At 44.4% G+C, this 12,899-nt stretch overlaps 1 protein-coding gene across 1 annotated transcript in view; it reads right to left on the reverse strand.

Moving 5' to 3' along the window:
- Positions 1-1,544: 1,544 nt before the first annotated feature.
- Positions 1,545-12,899, reverse strand: part of LOC143292132 (uncharacterized) — a 32,008-nt gene continuing 20,653 nt past the window's right edge. The window contains exons 12-15 of the mRNA XM_076602321.1: positions 12,628-12,845; positions 8,617-8,815; positions 7,764-8,017; positions 1,545-3,940 (exon numbers count right to left, since the gene is read on the reverse strand). Of these exons, the coding sequence (XP_076458436.1) occupies positions 2,945-3,940; positions 7,764-8,017; positions 8,617-8,815; positions 12,628-12,845 (1,667 nt within the window). The 3' untranslated portion in view covers positions 1,545-2,944. The remainder of the gene's footprint in view (positions 3,941-7,763; positions 8,018-8,616; positions 8,816-12,627; positions 12,846-12,899) is intronic.

Consider the following 12,899-nt stretch of genomic DNA (forward strand, 5'->3'; position numbering starts at 1 on the left):
GAAGCGACCAAGTCAGTGTCGGAGTGTCGTCTAATCAAATACAATACAGGAAAACACAAATTACTTGGGGAAAAAAAGAAGTACAAATACTTACTCACACCTCGTCGTGCACAATATCAACAAAAACGAAGCTTGAGAATGGACTATCCTGACCTTATTTGTCAAACGACATCTCTGCTTGCCACCCAGACGGACTTGGCAACTCCAGTCGTTGTTACTTGTCTGAAAAATACGTCATTTACTCTTGTGACGTAAATCATTCAAGGCCTGCAAAGGTGGCTGAGATGTCGTCATGAAGAAGTGAGGCGCGAGAGGAAACATTTTTTTCTGTTTTTAGTTTACCGTATTTTCTTGCTCAAATGATAACGTTTAGTAAATAGAGACTTAAGTAGTTTGAAACTCCCAAACTTTGAATATCGCAGCTTAAATTAAGGGGTGATAATAATGATTGAGGCATTTAAAATTCTACATGGATATTATGATAAGAGCACAACACAAAATCTTTTCACTCTAAATGATTTTATTCATACTTTGTCTAGTCTAACTCTCAACAGTTCTTTTGATGATGGCAGCATTAATACATGTATATAAGTGTGTGGAGTATAAAATGGGATGAGAGGAGAGGAAGAGAGGGATGTGAGAAAAGGGGGATGGGGGGAAAAGCAGGATGATGTGTGAGCGAGAGATATGCATATTGTTATTATTATTATCATTAGTAGTAGTATTACTATTATCACTAATCATCACCATTCAAATATATAGCAAAATGAGATAATGTGGGTTTCCATCCATGTTTGGTATGAATGCAGCCTTTTCCTTGGTTATCGATCAGTGACATGCAGAACAAACAAGTTTGTCCCGAAAATTTCAGTTCCATTCTTCGCAAGGGAAAATCCATATACGCTACGCCACATCTGCCTGACCAGCAGCGGAACGCAACGCATTTTGGCCTGAGAGTCAACAGATAGATAGACAGATAAAGAGATAGATCAGAGTGGCTCTTCGAAAGAATTTGCTCGAGGACAATGCTCACGTTGTCATGAGTTCTTTTTCAGTGTGCTCTGGTATGGTACAAATAATATAATCCACATGATGGTAAATGATGTTAACTCACTCAGTACGGCCAGTCCTCTCTTCTCCTCTTCACAGACCCCTCGGATGTCCAGTGGGTGTCTCAATGATCCAACCTTTAGCTTCCGTCGTCAGAATTGTGGTATTCTTTGTCAACATTCACCTCTTCAGTGTAAGAGCCTTCCGCTTGTAATATTTTGATGGTGGTAATTGGGGAGAAACGCTGTTAACGTCGTCTCTTTCGCCGTTCGTATGGAGTTTTCGTGGCGTTTGGGCTTTTTAGCAACCTTGGCCTCTTTCAGTTTGCTTTTCTGAGTCTGATTCATAACACCGCAAATTGTACAAAACAACTTTAAGCAGGAACAAGAAAAACAAAACAAAGCAAAAAAACCCCACAAAAACAACAACAAAAAAAACAAAAAACAACCCACCTCCCGAAACATGCAACATATTCTTTGTATAAGGCAGTTTCTTTTATTCATTTGCTTTTAACAGTCACAATCATCCATCACCAAAAAAACTATACATCATCAACACAAGCACCCATCTGTAACAACTATGTTACCACAATGACCAGTCACACACACACACACACACATACACACACACACAGTGGACACACCTGTCAACTCCCTACACCAGTCTTTCAAACTGTAATGCACATGTATGCTTATTCACTTCACCACACAAAGAACAAGTTCACAAAGTAAACCAATGAATAAAATGTACATAATGAAATAAAACCAAAAATCGAATTAATCCATATGGGGGCGAAATTGTTCATTAACATTATCTGAAAGACAAATAAAAAAAATTTTTAAAAAGAAGAAAAAAAAGAAGAGACATTCTTCACAAAGAAAAGAAACAGGGTGAGAAAAGAGAAGAGACAAAGTTTGTGCATCCTCCATGGTTAGCACTCAGCTTTTACATGTATGACCGTTTTTACCCCGCCATGTAGGCAGCCATACTCCGTTTTCGGGGGTGTGCATGCTGGGTATGTTCCTGTTTCCATAACCCACCGAACGCTGACATGGATTACAGGATCTTTAACGTGCGTATTTGATCTTCTGCTTGCATATACACACGAAGGGGGTTCAGGCACTAGCAGGTCTGCACATATGTTGACCTGGGAGATCGTAAAAATCTCCACCCTTTACCCACCAGGCGCCGTCACCGTGATTCGAACCCGGGACCCTCAGATTGACAGTCCAACGCTTTAACCACTCAGCTATTGCGCCCGTCAGTCAGCCAGCTAAAGGGTAGGAGGGTGAAGGTGGGGGGAGGAGAGGAGGGGGCGGGGGCTTGTGGAGATTTATCAAAGTCAGCCTTCAAAAGGGGAGGAGAGTGAAGACGGGTGAGGGGTGTGTGTGTGGAGATTTCAGTCAGTGAGCAAAAGGCGTGGTTGGGAGACTGAAGGCAGGGGGGTGGGGTGGGGGGATGGGGTGTGTGTGTGTGGATCTAAGTCAGCCAACAAAAGGGGGGGAGGAAGGGAGGTGAGGGGTTGTTTTGTGGAGGTGTAGCAGATGTTCCTCCTCCCCTCCACCCCCCCCCAACGGATGTGGTGTGTGTGTGTGTGTGTGTGTGTGTGTGTGTGTGTGAAGTGTTGCCCCCACTCCCTCCCCTCTTCAGCCACGGTGTGTGTAGTAGTGTTGGGGGCAAACCATAAGGGGAAGCCACAGAGCGGGGTGGGGAGGTGCCTATAGTATGGCTGTGGTGTGTGTGTGGCACAGAGTTGCCCAAACCCCTTTCTAGTCATGGTGTGTGTGGCAATGTTGCGGCAACAGTAGGGAGCAGCCATAAAGGGCAGCCATTGTCATGGGTGGGGGTTGTGCCTATGGCTGTGGTGTGTGTGTGTCAGTGTAGGGGCAACCGCCTAAGGCCGTGGTGTGTCCGGTGGCAGCGGGGCAACACTCCACGGGGACAGCCCGGGCTGAGCGCTGACCGTGTGCGCCGCCATGTCGGACCCCTGACCCTCCTCCTCCACCACCACCCTGCCCCCCCCTTCCCTCCCCGCCACCACCACAGCCTCCGCGTTCGTCTCCATGGTGACCGCATGGTCAGCTGCGTTTGTCGTCTCCACCACAGTGACGGCGTCGACGGTATTCGTCGTCACCACAGTGACACTGTTGTCACCAGTGTCCATGGTTTCCAGAGCTACGCCGCTGGAAGTGTTGCTGCTGTTCGTTCCCAAGGTGATGACGTCAGCGGCAGCAGTGGTGCTGCTACTGCTGCTGCTCGTTGTCTCCAAGGTTACGGTGTCGGCGGTACCCATGGTTTCCAGGGTGACAGAGTGGGCCACCACGTCTGTCGCCGCTGCCGCCTGCAAAGCCACAGTGGCAGCATCGGTGTCGTGGTGGTGGTGGGGTGGCAGGTCGGACGTGGCCACAATGATGTGGCCAGGTGTGTGGTGGTGGTGGGGGTGGTGCGAACTGCCGCCACCAGGGTGGTCGTCCGCCCTGTCCTGGTGGCTGAGGATGATGTGTCCCGACGGGTCTGTCAGTACCGTGATGGTGTCCGGAACCACCACTCTCTCCCCAACCCCCTCCTCCAGGGCAACAACACCGGCAGTGGTGGTAGTCGCCCCTCCTTCTTCCGACTGCTGCGGCTGTTGTGCATTGCCGTCATCGTCATCCCCACCTACAGCGGTGGCCAAAGTGGTGGCCACGGTCACACCCGTGCTGGAGTCGATGATGCGGAGCTGGTTCCCCGCTTCGTTGAACACGACGAAGGAGGACCCTCCGCTGCCGTCTGCGCCCGCCGCCACGGTGCTGAGGATGGAGTGGGGATCGATGTCTCCCTCCGTCACGATCTCCACGTTGGTCATGTCCTCCGAGGACAGGTCAGTGTGCAGGACCACGTACTCTGTTGTCTGTGTGGGCGTGAGGGGGAGCAGGCAACAGACAACAACAACACAGCGGTGAGTGAGTGAGAAGGTGGTACAGTGGTTAGGACGCTTGTGCATCAACACCACACACAGTGCATCAACACCACAGTCAGTACATCAACACCACACAATAATGGTACAGCAACATACAGTGTTATACAGATATAGTACATCAGCACCACAGGCAGTACATGGTCACCACAGGCGGTGCATCAACACCATAGACACTCCATGTCTCCCTCAGAGATCCTTTCTAAATGTAGCCAAGTGCTTAGCTGGCTACTGCTTCACACACAAGCTATAGTAGACCCCTTTTTCACAGCTCACCTGCTGGTCTTCAATGACTTGCGAAGAATGCGTTACGCCATTCAAATTGTAAATGCAAAGCCAATTCTAAACAAATGCTCTAAACATTTATCAAATACAGTCTATGTATCATATATCTGTTGTGCTTACACCACACACTTAAATCAGCATATTTGATTTTAGTTCGATTGTTCGTCAGTGTGGGGATTTCACCTCACACCACATGTAGTAAAGCGGATGACAGTTTTACTACAGCAACGGTGTCCAACCACTGCCATGCTGAGGTAACTCTGTGGCATAACACTTCAAATTCAAATTTGAAACATAAGCTGTTGAGTGTCCCCCAGTCATTTTCTGAGGTGCTGCTCTCGAGCACACATCGCATGTCGCACACACAGTCAGCTGCCTAACATTCTACTGTAAGAACTCCATTTAAAATGTGTTGATGATTTGTAAAATGTCTGACATTGCTATTGTTGTTGATACTGTCTTAGGTTAGTTTACATGTTTCAATTATTGCTTTGACATAGAGTCACAGCTGGGCTAAGATTGATCTAGATATTCGTCATGTCATCATGATATGTTTAAGGCAGATTTGATTCTTTCGAACGTTACTGTCAGTGACATCCTCTGCTCACTGATAGTTTATTTGACTATTCTAGAACGTTTTTTGGAATGACGAGTTCTTTCTCATTTGCTCTCACTGATGAAGATTAGGCTTTACTTATCTTGTGTTTAGCAGAGGAAATTAAAATGTAGAGCACCAGCCTTCTGCTGAATGGACTTAATGGTCAAGCAATGATAGTTCTTCCAATCATTGTACTGAGCACTGCTTCAGCTGAATGGACTTAATGGTCAAGCAATGATAGTTCTTCCAATCATTGTACTGAGCACTGCTTCAGCTGAATGGACTTAATGGTCAAGCAATGATAGTTCTTCCAATCATTGTACTGAGCATTGACTGTCTGGTCTCTCAGTTTGCCAGTGTATAATCTTAAAGCCACTGATTCTGTCATCGTTTTTATCATTCATGTATTATTTCACATGTTGATATTAGTTGTACTGCTACAGTGTGTTACACTGACTCCCAGTACTATCAGAATCTCAGTAATAATGTGTGTGTGTAGTATTCTGTTGTGGTGATTACAAGATGGTGTTGGATTAATATCAGCTATTGGTTAAAACCATCTGATATATATATCACAGTTTGTTAATTGTAATTTAGCTATCATGCTCCGTCCTATACGGCTTACTCCAGTAGAGTGCTACATGATAACTGATTCATTTGAGTCGCTTTGACACAGTATAAGCTTTACATAATCTATACTGTCAGTGTACTTTCACTAAATCAGCTTAGCTTCAACCACTTTATTTACACTGTTTAAATGTGTTAGATATGTCATTTGCTGTCAGTGTTTGGTCTTCACACATATGCATTATGTTATGTTATGCTGTTGCTTTACTCCAAGCCAAGTGGTATTTCCATGGTAATGCTATAATATTTATGTATGCATGTGCTTACTACCCACTTGCGTTACTGACATGTACTTATGACCTTTGTTGTGTTTTTCAGGCATTGTTTTCTTGTTATAACTTTGGTGAATAAACCATTGAAAGGGCTTCCCCTTTTCATATGCCTCTGCCTGCACGGGAACCTGCTATCTAATGCCTGCACGGGAACCTGCTATCTACTTATTCTTCTAATCCCTCGTTCCATCCCTACACCCTTATCCCCTATCCTACCTATCCCTACACCATTCTACTCCAACCCCACCCTTACACCGACTCCATCACATAAATTTCTATTTTATTGATGATTTTCATTCATTTATTTTTTGTTTGTTTGTTGGGTTATGCGCTGCTGGTCAGGCATCTGCTTTGCAGATGTGGTGTAGCATGATTACATGATTACATATGGATTTGTGTGAATGCAGTGATGCCTCCCTGAGCAACTGAACTTAACTCATTCCACTCCAGGTACAAGTTAACTCGCACCATGATTACTTCCCCCGTGGACCAGGTATGAGTATTCTTGTACCAACACACTATTCTAATTTTGTTTATTCTTGCTTGGTACAGATGGCATTCTAAACAGAACCGTTTACGGATTCCAGAAGCATGAAAACAGAGCTTTGTTCGACTGATTAAATCAACAGTTCTCCATCAATGTTCACCTTTTTAGTGAACCACGCTGTTTTTTCTGCAGTGGTCTCATGTAGTGCTGGTCCAGGGGAGTTGTAGCATGCATGTAGCTGTGGGGTAGAATGAGTTAAACTGAACTGAACTGATGCCATCAATATCATCACGGATGAAAGCCCAAATTCTCAGTACGCTGCTGATAGTATCTCAGGGAAAGAATATGACAGCAGTGTTGATTCGCCATTTGACCCAAATGATGAAACTGACACTGACAGCACGGACTAAGAGTAAGAAAGCTGTGCACAGAAAAGGCAGCTTTTTACTGCTTCAGGCGAGGTGCGATTTTCACAAGAATTACTTAAAATACGTAACAATCTCTTTGCTATTAACATAAAGAAAAAAATCAGCAAGATTGATTGAGTGGTTCCAAAGACATGGTAGTTTGAGTACAGCAAAATCAGCAAGATTGATTGAGTGGTTCCAAAGACATGGTAGTTTGAGTACAGCAAAATCAGCAAGATTGATTGAGTGGTTCCAAAGACATGGTAGTTTGAGTGCAGCAAAATCAGCAAGATTGATTGAGTGGTTCCAAAGACATGGTAGTTTGAGTACAGCAAAATCAGCAAGATTGATTGAGTGGTTCCAAAGACATGGTAGTTTGAGTACAGCAACCCCCATGTTTCTCAGTCAATTTCTTGCACAGGCAGTTTCCAGATGTGCTCTGGCTAAGCTGATCTGGTTTCTCACTGGGCAGGCAAAGTGACAGAGAAGTGGTGTAAGCAGAGATGCCAACCCCTGTCAAGTGTTTGTAGGAATAATCGGGAAATTTTGTCAGAACATTTTGAATTCGGTAGGAACACTCAGACCTGCTTGTTCCTTCCTTGCACTCCATAGCTTAATCCACCGGGTACAGACGCTGTTTGACCGAGACACACCTTGATTTGGCCACACTGACTCTTGTTCAGGCAAACGAGTAAGCTGATTGGTCCACTCAATGCTGTTTCGATGTAAACACGCACACAATTAGCTGAGCATCATCACGTGAGACCAAGGTTAGTAGTGATTGCCCTGACCTTGTGATTGACAGCGTGTCTGGTTAATGTTACGATTGGAAACCATGCTATGTAGTCAAAAATGAACTCATCGGAACAATTTTGATGTTGGCATAACGTCGGAACAAACTGCACTTCAGCGTAACAAAATACGGCGAAATCGTAACAGCTGGCATCTCTATGTAAGGGTTAAACTGAAATGAACAGGGGAACTGAAACAGGTTGTAGCTGTGGGGTAGAATGAGTGAATTAAAACTAAACTGAACTGAACCTCAGAGAGGTGTGTCAAGGTGTCAAGTCGTTCGTTTTACCTGCGTGTCCCCCTCGGCCAGGTGGTCAGCCACGATGTACTGCTGGGTGTCCGTCACCACGGAGGAGAACTCTGTCAGCACCGTCGGCAGGTCGTCTGGCGCTGCTGGGGGGGCCTGCGAGTCCCCCCCTTCCTCCTCCTCCCCCTGCTGATGGTGATGATGGTGCACCTCCACCTCCACACCCCCCTCCTCCTGCTGCTCCCCTTCCACCACCCTCTCCATCTGTTGGTACTGGTGCATCGTCACGCACTGCACTGCACGGCACAGACAGATACCATGGTTTGTGTGAGGTTTTGTGTCTGTGCGTGTGTGTGTGTTGTGTTGTGTTGTGTTGTGTTGTGTATGTCTGGTGTGTGTATTTGTATCAATCAATCAATCTATCCGTGTGAGTGCATGTGATGGATGCGTGCGTGCGTGCGTGCGTGCATGCGTGCGTGCGTGCGTGTGTGTGTGTGTGTGTGTGTATCAATCAATCAGTCTCTTTCTATCTATCTGTCTGTGTGTGTGTGTGCGTGTGCTTGTAGCTATGTGTGTGTGTGTGTGCGCGTGCCTGCATGTTGGTGGTTCCTGTGATTAGAGGACTTATAATGACATCGACAAAGGAAGCAGAAAGACATAAGTGTGTGTGTGTGTGTGTGTGTGTGTGTGTGTGTGTGTGTGTGTGTGTTACCTTTGGCCTTGAGGTGTCGCTTCACCATGCCATCTATCAATGTGTGTTTGTATGTATGATCTATGTGCGCGAGTGCGTGTGTGCATGTGGTTCCTCTGATCAGAGGACACACAGCATGACATCGACAGAGGAAGCAGAAAGACACAAAACAGAGGTGCGTGTGTCGCAGCGTGTATGTGTAACCTTTGGCCTTGAGGTGTCGGTTCAGCGTGCCGTGCTCTGCAAAGCCCCGCCCGCAGCGCACACAGATGTAGGGCCTCTCCCCGGTGTGCGTGCGCATGTGTCGCTGCATGGACCCCTTCTCCCTGAAGTGACGGTGGCACATGCGACACTCGTAGGGGAAGCAGTCGCTGTGAGTCCTGACGTGCACTTTCAGCGCATTCTACGACAAAGGAAATGCACACCATGACAAAGCAACATGTGACACTCGTAGGGGAAGCAGTCACTGTGAGTCCTGACGTGCACTTTCAGCGCATTCTACAACAAAGGAAACAAAACACACCATGACAAAGCAACATGCGACACTCGTAAGGGAAGCAGTTGCTGGTGGGTTCTGATGTGCACTTTCAGCGCATTCTACAACAAAGGAAATGCACACCATGACAAAGCAACATGTGACACTTGTAGGGGAAGCAGTTGCTGGTGGGTTCTGATGTGCACTTTCAGCGCATTCTACAACAAAGGAAACAAAACACACCATGACAAAGCAACATGTGACGCTTGTAGGGGAAGCAGTCGCTGTGGGTTCTGATGTGCACTTTCAGCGCATTCTACAACAAAGGAAATGCACACCATGACAAAGCAACACGTGACGCTTGTAGGGGAAGCAGTCGCTGTGGATTCTGATGTGCACTTTCAGGGCATTCTACAACAAAGGAAACAAAACACACCATGACAAAGCAACATGCGACACTCGTAGAGGAAACAGTCACTGTGGGTTCTGATGTACACTTTCAGCACGTTCTACAACAAAGGAAACAAAACACATCATGACAAAGCAACATGCGACGCTTGTAGGGTAAGCAGTCGCCGTGAGTCCTGATGTACACTTTCAGCGCATTCTACAACAAAGGAAATGCACACCATGACAAAGCAACATGTGACGCTTGTAGGGTAAGCAGTCGCTGGTGGGTTCTGATGTACACTTTCAGCGCAATCTACAACAAAGGAAACAAAACACATCATGACAAAGCAACACGTGACGCTTGTAGGGGAAGCAGTCGCTGTGGATTCTGATGTGCACTTTCAGGGCATTCTACAACAAAGGAAACAAAACACACCATGACAAAGCAACACGTAACGCTTGTAGGGGAAGCAGTCGCTGTGAGTCCTGACATGCACTTTCAGTGCATTCTACAACAAAGGAAACAAAACACACCATGACAAAGCAACACGCGACGCTCACAGGGGAAGCAGTCGCCGTGAGTCCTGATGTGCACTTTCAGGGCATTCTACGAGTACAACAGACAGATCAATAGATATAGAGATACACTGATCTGAGACAATAAACCAAAGTCCCGTGTGCAGCACACACTTGGCGCACTGAAAAAAAAACAACAACCCAAGGCAACAAGAGTGTTGTCCTCTGGCAAAATTATGTAAATAGAAACCCACTCTGATAGGCACACAAATATATCTATCTATCTATCTCTCTCTATATCTATCTATCTATCTATCTATCTATCTATCTGTCAGGCATCTGCCTAGCTGATGTGGTGTAGCTTATATGGATTTGTCCGAATGCAGTGACGCCTCCTTGAGAAACTGAAACTGAAACTACAACAAAGGAAACGCACTATGGAAAAGCAACACGCGACGCTTGCTTGTACGGGTAACAGTCGCTGTGGGTTCTTACATGTGTGCGTGTGCGTGTGCGTGTGCGTGTGTGTGTGTGCTATTCATGATACGAGGATGGTTGATTGTTTCTTCGTGGTTGATTCTTTTCAATTCTTGATGTATTATTTTGTCTCTTTTTTTTTCTCGTAACATGTAGTTTTGTGGAGCGCCATGAGTGCTGCTTGTTTGTTGTTTGAATTTTCTTGTGGTATTGTTGATCCTTTCTTTTCTTTTTTTTTTTATTTATTTTTTTAACTTATCTGATTTTTGAAGTGCTGTAAGCCTCTTTGTGATGGAACAGTGCTACAGAACAGCACTTTATTATTATTATTATTATTATTACTATTATTATTATTGTTGTTGTTGTTGTTGTTATTGGTGTCGTTGTTGTTGTTGTTGTTATTATTGTGATTATTGTTATTATTATTATTATTATTATTGTTGTTGTTGTTATCATTTATTACTACCACTACTAATATCATTATTATTATTATTATTATCATTATTACTATTATTATTATCATCATCATTATCATTACTATTATCATTGTTATGATGATATGATTATCATTATTACTATTATCATCATCATTGTTACTATTATTATCATTATCATCATTATCACTTTCAGTGACACCATGACACACACAAACACTCGTTGGGGTAACAGTCTCTGCGAGCACTGACATGCAGTTTCAGGGCAGTCTACGCCAGCAAACCCCAGGTAAGTGAAGGCGCTGACTGAATGTCTTCGCCATTGACTGGAACTAGTGAGGTGCATCGGAATACAGGAGAAGAAACGACATGATTTAACGATACATCAGAGTGAAGGAGAAAGACATGATCGACATGGAGTGAGGTATATCAGATTCAACAATAGGGGAAGGAATGATGTGAGTTAAGGTGCATCAGGGTAAAGGAGAACAAATAACACGAATTAATGTACATCAGATACAACACGGTAAAGGAGAAGAAACTACATAAATCAGAGTTCATCAGAGTGAAGGAGAAAGACATGATCGACATGGAGTGAGGTATATCAGATTCAACAATAGGAGAAGAAATGATGTGAGTTAAGGTGCATCAGGGTAAAGGAGAAGAAACTACATAAATCAAAGTACATCAGAGTGAAGGAGAAGACATGATCGACATGGACTGAGGTATACCAGATTCAACAATAGGAGAAGAAATGACGTGAGTTAAGGTGCATCAGATACAACAAACTAAAGGAGAAGAAACTACATAAATCAAGGTACATCAGAGTAAAGGAGAACAAATAACATGATATAAGGTAAACGAAACGAAAGTTTATTCAATAAGGCCATGGCCCCATTTGAAGGGGTGATTACATATTTTGTAAGAATAGATTTGCATAAGAATATAATCTTACAACGTGTTCGCTCCGAGCTCTGTTCTCTATTAACCAATCATGAAACTCCATCGTTTTAATGACTGATAGATAAATATGGCAAGATTCGAAAAAACGTTATCATTTGTAGAAGACAGAAGTAATACTAACTGAAACTTACTTGGACTGCTATAATATCTCAACGGAATATATATTTGTCTCAAGTCATCTAATACAGGGCAACATAATAGGAAATGGACTTCATCTTCTTTTGCAGATCTACACAACGGACATACCATATCGTTTACAGTGCTGGGCTTGTGTCTTTTACTGTGTACGTATGATATAAGGTACACACAAAGAAAAGGTACATCAAATTCAACAGAGTAAAGGAGAAGAAACAACAAGAATTACATCAGATGCAACTGAGTAAAGGAGGAGAGATTACATGAATCAAGGTACATAAGAGTAAAAGAAAACAAATGACATGACATAAGGTAACATCAAATACAGCACACCAAGGGAAAAGATGCAACACACACACACTACACACACACACTACACACACACACACACACACACACAACACACACGCACACACACACACAGTGATTGTCACAAATAACATGAATTAATGCACATCACATTCAACAGAGGAAAGGAGAAGAAATGACATAAATTACATCAGACACAATGGAGTAAAGGAGAACAAATAACATGATATAAGCCACATCAGATACAACATCGTAAGGGAAAAGAAACCACATGCACACACACACAAACAACACACACACAAATAATAATAATAATAATAATATTTAAATAGCGCTAAATCTTGTGCAGAGACAAATCAAAGCGCTTTCACACCAGTCATTCATATGCAGGCATAACTCAACAACAGAGTGAGGGAAAAGAAAAAAAAACAAACCCACACACACACAACACACACACACACAGAGTAATCGTCACTGCCACCCCCAGCCTTCGGACAGCCAAGGGCCACCACTCACATTGGTCTTGAAGGACTTGTCGCACACAGAGCAGGGGAAAGGGCGCTCGCCGCTGTGGATCTTGAGATGCTCCCGCACATGGGCGATGCGCTTAAACAGCTTGTGGCACACCCCGCACTTGAAGTTGCGCTCGTCGGAGTGGACGATGAGGTGCTTGTTGAGGGCATCCTTGGTGACAAACCTCTTCTGGCACACTGGGCAGTCGTGGGGTCGATCGCCTGTCGTGACACAACACAGCACATCACAGAACGTCAACACGGTTTCGGTGACAT

This window comes from Babylonia areolata, chromosome 18 (assembly GCF_041734735.1).
Source record: "Babylonia areolata isolate BAREFJ2019XMU chromosome 18, ASM4173473v1, whole genome shotgun sequence".
NCBI lineage: Eukaryota > Metazoa > Mollusca > Gastropoda > Neogastropoda > Buccinidae > Babylonia > Babylonia areolata.